The sequence below is a fragment of the Musa acuminata genome, chromosome BXJ1-2 (assembly GCF_036884655.1).
Source record: "Musa acuminata AAA Group cultivar baxijiao chromosome BXJ1-2, Cavendish_Baxijiao_AAA, whole genome shotgun sequence".
Taxonomy (NCBI): Eukaryota; Viridiplantae; Streptophyta; class Magnoliopsida; order Zingiberales; family Musaceae; genus Musa; species Musa acuminata.
In genome coordinates this window covers 19270491-19283773 of record NC_088328.1, presented here as the reverse complement: position 1 = coordinate 19283773, position 13283 = coordinate 19270491, and the positions used below count along the sequence as shown (strand labels likewise).

Sequence of the window (13283 nt, the reverse complement as noted above, 5' to 3'; positions counted from 1 at the left end):
CTTCCTCTATTAGTGGTGTCAATGTACTGGCCATAGCATTAACAATTTGACAATGCAAATAAAACCATTAGACAACTTTCCTTCATGTCATTTTGATCATATATGTTATTGGAATGGACATTGTTCTAAAAAAAAAATACAGTGGTCTACTTATCTATTTCTATTTCTAAAATCAACGATAACTTTTGATATGTTTTTTCATAAGTTTTCATCTACATTTATTGAACTTGAACTTAGTAGGTGCTCTCATGGCATTCTAGAAAAGTCTAGTTGCTTCCATATCACATGTCTCTCTATTGTATATGTCACTTACTAAATTCTTAGAAATATTTTTTTCGCTGCTACAAGAATTCCTAGATTTTTATCACTAACAATACTTAAAGAATTATAGTGTACACTCCAACTTAAATAGAAATCATTCTCACTATTCTCTCTCCTCAATCTCTAATACTCTAAATATAATAAGAAATAGCTTATTAGATCTACCAACAATACTCACCATCATTAATACACCAGGATATTTTTTAAATAAATATGCTGCATCTATACTAATAACTGGATGAATGTATTAAATAAAACTATGCAAACATGGGAATGTCCAAAAAACCTGACAAAAACATCATTCCTCCATACTTATTAAAGTAATAATTGTTTCATAGTCATAAGCTTTTAATTCTTTTAAGAAAGGCATTAACTCACCATAAGATCTATCAAAGTCTCCACAAACTTTATTCAACGCAATTTGACATGCTAGATATATTTTTCTTCAAAAAACTACCACTCTAAATCTTTTTTTCATATTTGTAATGACCATCTTTAGAGTATAATGTTTATTTGCAAGAACTTGTTCATTGATTTCTTTAGTTATAAATTTGCTAGTGCTAGATGGATGAACTCAATTTCCTCTTAGCATATTGCATTGGTGCTTGTTGATGAACCTTGTAATTCAACATATATAGAGCAACTATCATCCATCCACAATGCTCAACCTTACATCATATGCTCTAAGCTTATAACTTCTACAAACTGGAATTTTTATTTCAAAATTCCTCCTTATGATAAATTCTTGCAAAGTTCTTTTAAAATTTGAAATATCTTTAAATACCTATAAAAATGAAGGACTCAAGTGTCAAATATAATATAAAAATTTTATCTTTCACAATGTAATATGAACAGTAGCAAATGGTTACTTATCCAATATATAGGTCATTGATGATAAATTCATCTTCATGTGGATACTGAGCTAAAATACTAAGGTTGAAGTCATTTTCTTCTATAACCCTATCCTTAAAGAGATTTTCATACATATCTAAATTGAAATCGATGAGCTCACTAATAATATCTTGGACATCAAATGTATTATGAATTACAACTTCTTCGATTTCTTCTATTACTCTTTACTCAGTTCACTCTTCTTCTAATATCTCAAAAATATTTTTATTGTCATCCATTATAAATGCCTCATTCAAACCAAAGTTGTAAGTTTAAGATTGTGCAAAAGATCCTTCAATTTGCTCATTTAACTCTTGCCAAAACAAAGTTGAAGTTAATCCTTCAACTTGGTCTGGTATCAAATCGCTACTTCCCAAAATTACTTCCAATTCTAGTATTGATAAAAGTGTTGTTTCATGAAATTGTCCGTCTTATCTAGAAAACTAAATATTTCATTCAAAAGAGGATTAGCCCAGTAATACATTATATATAATTAAATGATATTTAAAATTAATAGTACTAAACTACAAAGATGTAATTTATTAATACTACATATATTTTTTATTGCAACGAATGATTCATAATGCCCTCAACGATAGGCCAATGCAATGGACGCTTTAGTGACACTATTAAGATATGATGCTTCAACAACACTGTGAAGGATGATGTTGAGGCTTCAACAATACTATAAATGTTTTACGAATAATATGATAAGTTATATAATAATTCAACTAGGCTACAAAAAAACTATATGATTATATAGCAATGAATCACTGATCATCGAGGTTGCACGAAGCTTAATACTCAACCGACGACTAAGACGACGACGAATAATAAAAAAGGTCAATGTACTTTTGTCCACCTCCTACCCCATTAGTAGGGATGACCATGACAGGGACAAGCCACCATCGACGTCCAATGCTTTATTGGCAGGAACCCTAACTCGATGGCTAGGGCTTATGATGGATGGAGATGACAATGTCGCTAGCCACCACAAAAAATTACGTTCATTGTTGTTATTGTTGCACTAGCATAATAGGAGCAACGGTGTGATATAAAGAAAATAGAAGGATAATCTAGGCCCTAATGGTGAAAATTTTAATACTTAAGAGTTATATTGAACTTGTCTAGTTCAATAAATTTGGTCTAGTTCAGTCCATCATATTCAACACAAAAATACTCTATTTTAAAAAATAATCATCTTAAATTCATACAAAAATAGGAAAATTAATAATAATATATTAACATAATAACATATTAACATCTTACTGCCGTTCAAAAGAAACTTTGATAGGTTAGATGAAAATTCAAAGAGTTACACTCGATCATACATTTAAGTCAAAAATATTTTATTTCACAAAATAATCATCATAAATTTATACAAAAAAATGATACTAAGCATATTAGTATCTCACCTTCATAGTTCAAGAGAAGTTCGGATAGGTTTGATAAAAATTCAAAGTATTACACTCAATCATATATACATATATATGTATATATATATATATATAAACAAAAATATATCTTATTTCAAAAGTTAATCTTAATAAATATATATATAATAATAATAATAATAATAATAATAATATATTAGCATCTTGCTTCGGTAGTTCAAGAGAAGTTTGAATATATTTAGTGAAAATTTAAAGAGTTACACTCAATCATATATTTAACCCATAAATATCCTATTTAAAAAATTAATCACTCTAAATTTATTTAAAAATATTCTAAATATATTATCATCTCACCTTAGTAGTTTTGAAGAAATTTGGATAATTTGATGAAAATTCGATGTGTTAATTCAATCACCAATTGAACCCAAAAATATCCTTTTTGAAAATTTATTCACCTTAAAATAATTAAACAATAAAAATAATACTAAATATTTTAGAATGATATACTAGTATTTACGTAGAAATTTTATTTAGTTTGATGAAAATATCTCAATTACACTTGAAGTACATTTTGGTTATACTTACTCACAAATTCAACAAAGTCCAACTGGATCCAGTATAATTAGACTCGACTAGATCTGATCCAAATCACTCATACTATACCAAACAGGCTCATAGATATATGGCTTGAAATAGCCCGATTCAACGGCATTATTATTTTTTTTAAAAAAGGACATCTTTTGATTAAAAACAAAATATACAAGCCTCATATAGTAAAAGCCCAATGCTATGAGTTTTTTTTGGTAAATTGTCTTATATTTTTGTGAGTGGTAAACAATTATAAAAACCGGAAAAGGATTAGAAAATCATCACAGTTTGAGAGGTAAAATTAAAAGTAAATGATTAAAATATAGATTATTTACTAAATAAATTATCTCATAATCATTTGAGAGGATAATTGTTCTTATCCAAGAATATACTTTTTTTTTTCATAAATATCAGTTTTATTCTCATAAAATTTGATTGTATTGATTTAGACCAATAAATCAATTGGAGCCAAATTCATCTCTTCCTCCTCGTCCTCCTCCCCCTCCCCCGGTACGATAAAAACCAAATTAGTAGGTTCTAAAAATATAAATTTTAGATTAAAAGAAAAATAAATAAATATGGTAATAATGATAAAAATATTAAATATATAGAGTACTACTATAGCGTTTGGATTATAATCTCAATATGAAGTGCTTTCAACTTAGGGTTGGACAAACTTTGTCATATAGATTTGGAAATAAGGTAATTAAAAGGTTGTTGTGCTCCAACAAAACTAGTTGTATACTTTCAGTATTAGTTAACATTACTCTATTTTTTTATGAACATAATATTGGAAAACATGTAATTTTTCTAGAAAATATTTATATTTTAAATATTTTTGAAAAGATAGATATCCTTTTTTTTTAATTTTTTTCTCAAATAATACCCCTAATTTTAAAAATACCTAACATTACCCCCTCAAAGGTTTTTCTATCAAATCTTTTTATTTATTTTTTTAGTTTTCAACTATTACAGTGCTTTCTTTCATTTGGCTCTGTCTCAATACTGTCTAGTAAAAAAATATTTTTTTATTATGAGAAATATTTCTCTAATAGTAAATAGTTTTGATTAAATATTTCTCTAATAGTATGTGTACGTTGAGATTTGATACTTTCTCTAATAGTAAATATTTCTCTAATAGTAAATAGTAAATATTTCTCTAATAGTAAATAGTTTTGATTAAATATTTCTCTAATAGTAAATATTTCTTTAATAGAGTAAATATTTCTCTAATAGTATGTGTATGTTGAGATTTGATACTTTCTTTATCCCTTAAATCTATCTCGAAAGTTCGACTTGAGCATCGTACAAACTACATCAATATCGTATCGATATATGATACATGAAAATTATTGATGTACTATCCATACCGATCTTATGTAGGATTGATATATATCATGATATTGAATGGTACAGAAAACTTTGCTCTGCAGGTTGAGCAGCAGCCAAGAAAAACAGTAATCAAAACAGGATAGAGTCTCTTCCATCCATCAGCATCTCAAAATGTAGATGGACAAACTACTCTGAAGGTCGAACACCAAGTAGAATTGGAAGTCAGATATTGGTTAATGGCATCTCTGGTCTGATTACAGCCATATTTTACTGGATTTTCTTTGTGTTGGACATTTTAGAAATTTGCTTGCTAATTGCTTTCATATATCAGCTTAACAAAAAATTGGTCTCAGGTTTATGAGCCATCACACACATCATTCAACTCAAGGAAATCCCATATTACATATAATGATGAATGAGAAAGGTCATAAAAGCAGAAAACAATAATAGCATTGATATTATTATGATGATGATGATGATTATTATTATTATTATCCAACAACATTAATAGGAATTTTTTTACAGTTTCTCTTCATATTCTTGCCAATTAACATTGTTGACTCTTTCCTTTCTAGCGCCCCATAAAGCTTTGTAAATAGCAATATTTTTTGTTTCTGAAATTGAAACTGGAATTGTTAACTAGAAGTCTAGATTTCATAGCAAACATATAAATCACTAGGTGATCCCACCAATTCAAAGTTTGTCTGCACCAATGACCTATTGTAGTTTTTTATGTGAAATGACAATGGGTATTAGTTCATCTTCTTGATATTGTTGTCCATTTTTCTCATCCTGACAATTAGCAAAACTAAGAGTTTTGCAATGGAAATATGTTTAGGGAAAAAGATTATAAACATGAACTTCAAAAGTCTACAATTTTCTAACTCCTTTATTGTTTTTTTTTAGCAGAACCTCACTCCTGATTCCATGGCAACTACAAAAGCAGGAACTTTGAGATGTACCTCAATAATTGTTTTCAGGTGAACAAATACAGAGAAAATGTAAACAATGAGGTGAGCTGCATACCACCTTCCCAAAACCAAGTTCTCTCAAATGAGTCAATAAGCTTTTCTCAAGGTTGATGAATGTTGAACTGGAACTACTATCAAACATATGTGCAGAAACTGCTTGTAAATGTAAAATACAGGATATGATACAATACAGAATGTGATTTTTTTTTTTTTTTTCTCTTTTTGAGCAATCTACAGTTGCACACAGGACCAGTATGCACCAATCATGAATCAATCGAGAAAAAGAAAAAAAAATCTCCCCCAGTGCACCCACCAACAACCACTATATTGCAGCTGTATAGTAATCGTTATCCCTTTTTAATTTGTCTATTAATAACTCCATCATCCTTTTATACCACGGCATATAATGATCATCGATCATAGTCTGCGATAGGCGAATCTTCCCATACAGCTCCCTTGGGGTTTCATAGATGCCAATGCTTCTGTTGTTCAGAGCATCATTGACAGTATCAGAATGATCCAATGCAGGCACAGCGACCATATGCATAAGTTTACCAGGAGGATATAACTGATACTCTTTCTGTGCATTTGGTGTTGTGGCCAGTTCTTTCTCCATTGCTTCTATTAGCAATGTACTCTCTTCTTTCTCTTTTTCTAGGCCCTGCATGTCTTCATGATGATGGTGAATTTTCTTTTCTATCTCAAGCCAGAATTCACCATCAGTCATTTCTTCTACTGATGCAGCTTTGCAAACGTGATTAACCTGCAAAAGTTTCTGGTCTTCAAGTATTTCTTCACAGCCTGAGGCTTGCAGAAAATTTACAGGTCTTGTATGTGTACCCAGCGAGCCAGGTGCTTCCTCCTCATCAGGGCCTGTACGAGTACCGAAAGCTTGCCGATTTAGGGTCATGTCAGACCAGCATGAGACAGATGAGCGGCATGTAACTACTGCATGTGCAACATGCTGTGCATGTCTGATCACAACCTGGGGTGCCAGGAAAATGAAACAATAACTGAGGACAAACTAATTGAGCGGAAGGAATCAGCAACCACTTAAATATCATTGCAACAAATATGGGAAAAGCTAATTGAGTGGAAAGAATTAGCAAGCACTTAAATATCATCACAACAAAGATGGGGAACAATATCATTAAGTAAAAGATATAAGAAAGAATAGGCAACTGGAAAACTAAGCTAAACATCATAGTCAAGAAGACAAACAGAAAGAGAAATCTTCATGTGTTTCATTCTCTATTTGCTTCTTATGCAACACATGAATGAACAGTGAGGGTATTGCTTCATTTTTTGACACAAATAGTTGTTCAATTATTCTCCTTTAACAACACAGATATTTTAAGTTCCTAACTTGATAAGATATGCATTCTTTTAGATCTGGAATAGACAGGAACAACCATCAAACAAAGCATTACAAATGTCAAATTAGTTTAAAGATAAACCAAGTTGCAAGTCAAGCATACATTTAGGCTGCAAAATGCACCATTTGCTTCACCATACATTTCTAATCTGAGAGTGGCAGTAATTAGAAGCTAATTTTAACTACCTTGGGGTTATTAACTGCCCAAAAAACAACACCTTTCTAGTTCTTGTAATTTTTCTGTGTGTTTATTTTCTAACATCAGAAAATTTTTTAGTTTGCATATAACAATGACAAACAGTGTTAGCTCGTTTAAAGCACAATTATGACAGTGTAGTTGAATGTGTATTTCAAACCTAAAAATAGCAAATTCTCCAAAAAATTGTCCAACAACAATTGAGATGAGACAAAAGTAAAGAAGATATTTGGCACAAATGGTTTGATGAGATAGATGAATCTTCCTAGGACACACTACATTTCCAATAGGTTCATAGATCTTGTTTGTAGAGATGCAAGAGAAATGAGGAGCTAGAAGTTTGCAAAGAACTATAATTATGAGCACAAAACAAACTAATCCAATGCAAGTCCAATAACTCAGATGCTACCTCAGTGCTTTCTGATGCTGGCCGTAGAAACTTGCCAGTAGTTGTGACCCTTGTTCTTGTAGCAGATATCGATGGTACACAAGATCTTAAAGTGGTCATAAAGTGATATAGTCCTTTTAAAATTCTTGTGTGCTGAATTTGATTTGTTAACCACGAAGATGTCTTGATCTGCATGATGAAGAAAGAGAACCTTAACAATCTTTTTAATGATTTGTTTATCCACCTTCACCGAATAACATAGTGCAAGTAGTGAGGAGAGAGAATGCCCAAATTATAATAAAGAAATATAACCTATAGAAAACATAGATTACTCAAAGATCATATAAATTGACACTAATATTCATATATTTTGTCACAGCTTGGACATATCTACCACTAGAGGAGGCCTCCAGCAAGGGAATGGAGAAAAAACAAAACAAAAGTTTCACAAAGAGGGGTAAGTATGATACTAATTAGAAAGGCATGGTGAAGATGATCTAGTTACGCTTGATTATGTAGAGATTAAATAGAAAATAGACTGCCAGGCATTACACAAAAACACAAGAAAAACTAAATATCAAATGCGACAGGTTTTTTCATTTTTGGACAGATTTGCACATGATAAGAGTTAGGATTTGACATATGGCTGATCAGAATTCTTGTTTGAAACATCTGGCATTTTATAGAAAAAAATTGTCAAAACTCAACAATATGGATATGTATGTGCAGATACATGCTCACATACAAAATAACAACAGATACCTATATGTTTATGGATGCTCCTTAATAACTGAATAAATAATCTCATACAGTGCATTTTTTTAGGGAGATGAACAAAATGATTAAGCTACATTGTATAAGAAATTTAAAGTCAGTATCCTGAAACAAGCATAGGCAAAGCAAGAAGTTACCTCGGAACGAAGATTGTCAACAGAAACAGCTGAAAATGTTGGTACCAGGTCAGTTGCATTGACAATAGTAGTAACAAAATGTTTGCCCGACTCCGCCAACTCCCATGTCATGCAAGCAGCTAAGGAACACCAAATCTCTTGGAAGTCAAGAAAATGCATTTTTCATAATATGTTCATGTATACACATACACATATATATTGTGGTACAGATTTTCCTATTTTCTTATTAAAGAAACATAAGCATGATCACCTGCAGAAATAATAGACCGAACACCTTAAAGACACTAATATATTCTATGAAACTTAAACAGCTCAGGAAATCATCGAAAAAAAAAAAAACAAGAAGTTAGGAAACATATAAAGTATAAGCAACCATTAATTATCACACCAGTGACATATTCATGTAAAGAAGCACCAGGTAAATGGCCTCCTTCTAGGGAGGGTCAATGCATACAATCTTTCCCATATAACAAGATGTTTGAATGACTCGAACCTTGCTAACCCAAGTCACAAAGGAGCAACCTTATCTCATCTCCTAAGATCACCTTTTAAATACAAATATCTACATATAAACTATGACTAAATTAAGATATGCAATAGCTAATACAAAGATACATGCCTGGACCAAATGCAACGCATGTGCTTGACAAAAATTCTTCATGTTCCCGAAGAATATACGACAGAATTGCAGCAATTGCAGCACCCATTGAATGCCCAATGATCTAGGGATAAATAATAAACTTTTAAATTCGTATTTGTACCAGATATATACCTTTAAGTAAAGAAAACAATCTAAAATGATAAATAATTGGGAAATGATAAATGGAATACTTTCAATTCAAAAGGCCAAGAGTTCAATGATTTTGTCAATTCATATTAGAAAAAGAAAACACGGAAAAATTCTCAACAAAAACATACTCAACTACCAAAGAGCATCCTATATCTAGATATCACCAGACATTTCATTGCTGTCTCCTTGAACAAAAAAAACAAACAAACAAATCTTGGAATTTAATCCTGCACAGACAGCTGCAAGCATAAGGTACACTAAGGTAAACAACCATAGCAGTGAAGATAGATTTTCCAGTGCTCCTTGGCCCCATGACAATGTGTTTCTAACAAAGTCAAGTTATAAGGGGTTTGATTCTCAAAAAACCACTTTGACCTATATACTTGATCATGCATCTGTTCATTAATTATCACTTGTATAACTTGTCAGTAGAACCTGTTGCACAGGGTTACCATTTTCACTGGATTGTCAAGTTGCTGAGAAAAAATTCCATGGATATCCTTCAAACTGGATGATTGGATTGTGCCTCAGTGGCTTACAGCAGTTGGAGATGAATCCAATGCATGAAAGCATACCCTTAAGCTCCATGATAACCAGTTTAACTTTCTTGCCTTCTGTAGATTCATATTCACCTCAAAATAACTCTAGTTGTTGATTGCCCTGCTAGAATATCTATATGCTGCCATCCTGATTCAAGGATTAGATCATGAGCTTGAGCAGAACAGCTGCTGAGGTGCAGTGAGCACCAGGACAAGGTTAATGCAGCACTATTTCAATACTGCAGACAAGTTCAATCACTGCAGAACTCAACTCTCAGGAAGATGAGTTTCGGCAGCTTGGGATGGATGCATGTTAAGTGTACATCAGGAACGGATGATGCAAGATAGTAGGGCAGCAAGTCCACCAAATAATTGCATGCAAGTTTTTTAGCATCTAAAACAAAGCACTTTTATAACCCCACACCCCCTATTAAATTCAAAAGTCACTTCTAATACCTGAAATTGCACAAGAATTCATCATATCGTTACAAACCATGGCAAGCACAATACAAAAAGGTACTTAATCTTTTAAATTCAGGTAAAATTTGAACTTTGTCATCCATCTATAAAGAATGATAAACATTGAAAATTATATAACATGCATAATTTCTTCAACCTGTGAGAGTTTTTCTGGGTTTACATAAACTAACAGAACAGAACATTATGGTTGAAGGACTAGATATATTTACCTTGATATTGTAGTCTGGATATTCAGTCACTGCTTTCAGGAGGCAAGGAGTTGCACAGTTTGCAATCCAATGAGCTGCAGCAACCATCCCACAGTGTGCATATCCTGTGGTCAAATTGCTGATGCTGCCTTCATGTGAAACTAGATGGTGGAAAGGGACCAATTCTCCAGTTGCAGCTGTCAGCTTATCCTTAATACTTAGAGCCCCACGGATCACAATAAGAAATGACTTGGAATTTCTGTCACGCAAAATTGTGAAGGCAGGCTTCAGAAGCTGCACAGAATCAATAAACAATTGAGGAATGAGTCTCGAAAATGGACGTATTGATTATGATAAAATAATCTAAAGTATTTTGATACTTACTCACCCCAGCCTTGGGCTTTTTAAGAAGAACATCTTCTTCAGTGTACCCGGTAGACTCCAAAAGAACTGCATATGGTTTCTTTGAGAACAAGAAGCAAAGATTCAACAACCTTAGCATATGAATCAAATCAACCATAATTTCACAGCCCTTCAGTTCTATGCAGTTGCTGCCAGCATACACGCTTGCAACCTCACGATTGCCCTGAAATAACACATGGCATGCTTACTCATTCGTATGCACTGATACTTATTCTGAAACAAAACAGTCCCCGTGCAGAACCAAATGCAGACTTGGTCTAAGCCAATATCATTTACTTATTCCCTAAATAAAGAAGACCAAAGAACTAGTTAAGTAAGCAACTGATGCTCTCAACCTCAGATTAGATATGAATCATCCATGAATCCCAGAAGATTGTTGAATACCAGTTCTTCTAAAGTAATCATTTAAGCACAATTACTAAAAATGACCTCAGAATTTTTATTTTCTCTATTAATTTGGCCACTAATCATGAAGAACTCGTAAGAAATAGAATGAAGCTTTTAAGTATGATATATAAATGCGAAGCAAGATTATGCACAAGATAAAGGTCTATACAATTAACTGACAAAATTCTTGAACCTAAAGCTCCACTTCATCGGAAAAAGAAGTTATAGGATGAATAAGGGGATATTGGGTGATCTCTATAGAAAGAACACAGGAATCAGCTCAATATGCTTTCAGAACACGAGGATGAACAGAAGATATCGATTCAAGACTTTCTGTCATGTTCATAACAAAATTCTTACAATTTTGATAGAACAGCTGATGTAACAAAAACGTCGCATCCGATCGAGACATTATAATGATCGCTGGAAGATTTCCCTTTAAAGCTTTCATCTCTTGGAAAAGACAATCTGTAAAGCAGATGTAGCCTACCCGAATGAAACAAAAATATACCTTTTTTTTAAGGTTTGGAAACGCGAGGTTTTAGGATTCTACTTCAGTTCATATAATAGTAAAGAATTAGAAGCTCTAGAAAGCCACTTCACAAAGAAAAATGAGAAAAAGAGGGCAACTTTGACGAAGAGAAGAGATGCAACGCGAAGATAAGCCATGGAAAGGGAACAAATCCTTCCCATCAGCAGCACATCATCACTGACCTGCCGCCGCATGTGATGCCTGATCCCGAAAAGCAGATCGACGAGAGGCCACCTGCCCAACGTCTCCGAGAAGGTGAAGCGGATCGTACCCGCTACCAGGACCAGCTTTCCCATCCACGTCACCGGCGGCTCGGTCGGACTCTGCTGCCGCTTTCTCCACCTCCGCCCACTCCTGTGGCGCTCAAGGACGATCCCGTCGCTTGCGCCGCCCGCCACGCCCTCCTCCCCCTCCTCCACCTCCCCTTCCCTCATGCAGAGCACCAGGCAGAGCAGCACCGTTAAAGCCGCGGCCGTCGCCGCCGCCGCAGCAGCCATCGGAGTCCAAAACTGCCTCCGACGATCAAGGGAGCAGACAAAACCTAAGGCCCGTATCGCGAGAAGATTGAGAGAATGAAGAGACTGGGGCATCGGGGTTTACTCTCTCACTCTCTCTCCTCCCTCTCTTCTTCCCGTCTCCGCCAGGTCGTCGTTCCGAGGCTATAAATTGCTAGTTAACTATACCAAAATGCCCTTTCCCACTTAAGAAATCACAAATAAATTAGACAGTTAGGAGGGGCAGTGTGCAAAAGACAGAGGTAATACTGTCATTTAACTCGACGCCGCGCCGAAGCATCTCTCGGAAGGAGGAATATGTAGATGGCATCTGTACGGAATGCGCTACAGGTGACGGGCGCAAGGTACGTGCAAGGGGTTGGATTCGGATCCTCTACAACCCGCATCCGTAGGAGAACTCTATACACCGTCCATCCCCCCCGCGCTCACATCTCACCGTCCATTACTGATGTGTTGGGTGGGACTTCGACGCTTGATGAAAGGGAATGGACGGTTTCTGATGCGCTGAGGTAGCAAAATGATTGATGTGAGGTCCAGTCCAGGTGGCGTTAGGTGAGATCCTAACAGGTAGATGGGATCCTCTCCAATTCTTAGGATTTTTGCATCTCTTCCATTCGTCATCTCGGGATGGAAAGGTTATCTGAAATGGACGGTCGAGACGCGGTGTGGTAGCGGAGGAACGAGTGGGATGAATGGTGATAATGAACGGTTCAGATGGAGAGTTAGAGAGGGGACGCACGAGATATTTGAATAAGGAAAAAATTGATACGGGTATTCAAATTAAATCATTTTTTTATTTGATTTGAATCACATTAAATCGATTCAAAATCTATTAATCATATTTAATTAATCACTTTATAATTTTAAATAATATATATATATATATACTAAAAGAATCGATTCAATTGAACCAAATCAGAATCTTAATCCAATTAGATTAACATGATAAGATATATAAAATTGAGCTTATGTCATTTGTAAAATTAAGTTTTTGGATCGATTTAATTAATTAATTTATATTAATTAATTTGATAAAAAAAATTAAATTAAAATTAAAATTGA

The 13283-nt window shown here is 33.8% G+C and overlaps 1 protein-coding gene across 3 annotated transcripts; it reads right to left on the bottom strand.

Annotated features, from left to right (window-relative positions):
• Positions 1-5580: 5580 nt before the first annotated feature.
• On the bottom strand, positions 5581-12340 carry LOC135596950 (uncharacterized). 3 transcript variants are annotated; one of them, XM_065089268.1, is made up of 8 exons: positions 11889-12340; positions 10753-10950; positions 10386-10658; positions 8987-9089; positions 8368-8486; positions 7478-7645; positions 6338-6370; positions 5581-6260 (listed from the first exon to the last, which is right to left on the bottom strand). In XM_065089268.1, the coding sequence occupies exons 1-8, from the start codon at positions 12294-12296 to the stop codon at positions 5820-5822; spliced, it is 1743 nt and encodes a 580-aa protein (XP_064945340.1). In that variant the 5' UTR covers positions 12297-12340; the 3' UTR covers positions 5581-5819. The 3 variants fall into 3 exon arrangements, with proteins under 3 accessions (XP_064945340.1, XP_064945335.1, XP_064945343.1); XM_065089271.1 differs by having other exon boundaries at positions 6123-6260; positions 6338-6482; XM_065089263.1 differs by having other exon boundaries at positions 5581-6482; positions 11889-12339.
• Positions 12341-13283: the final 943 nt, after the last annotated feature.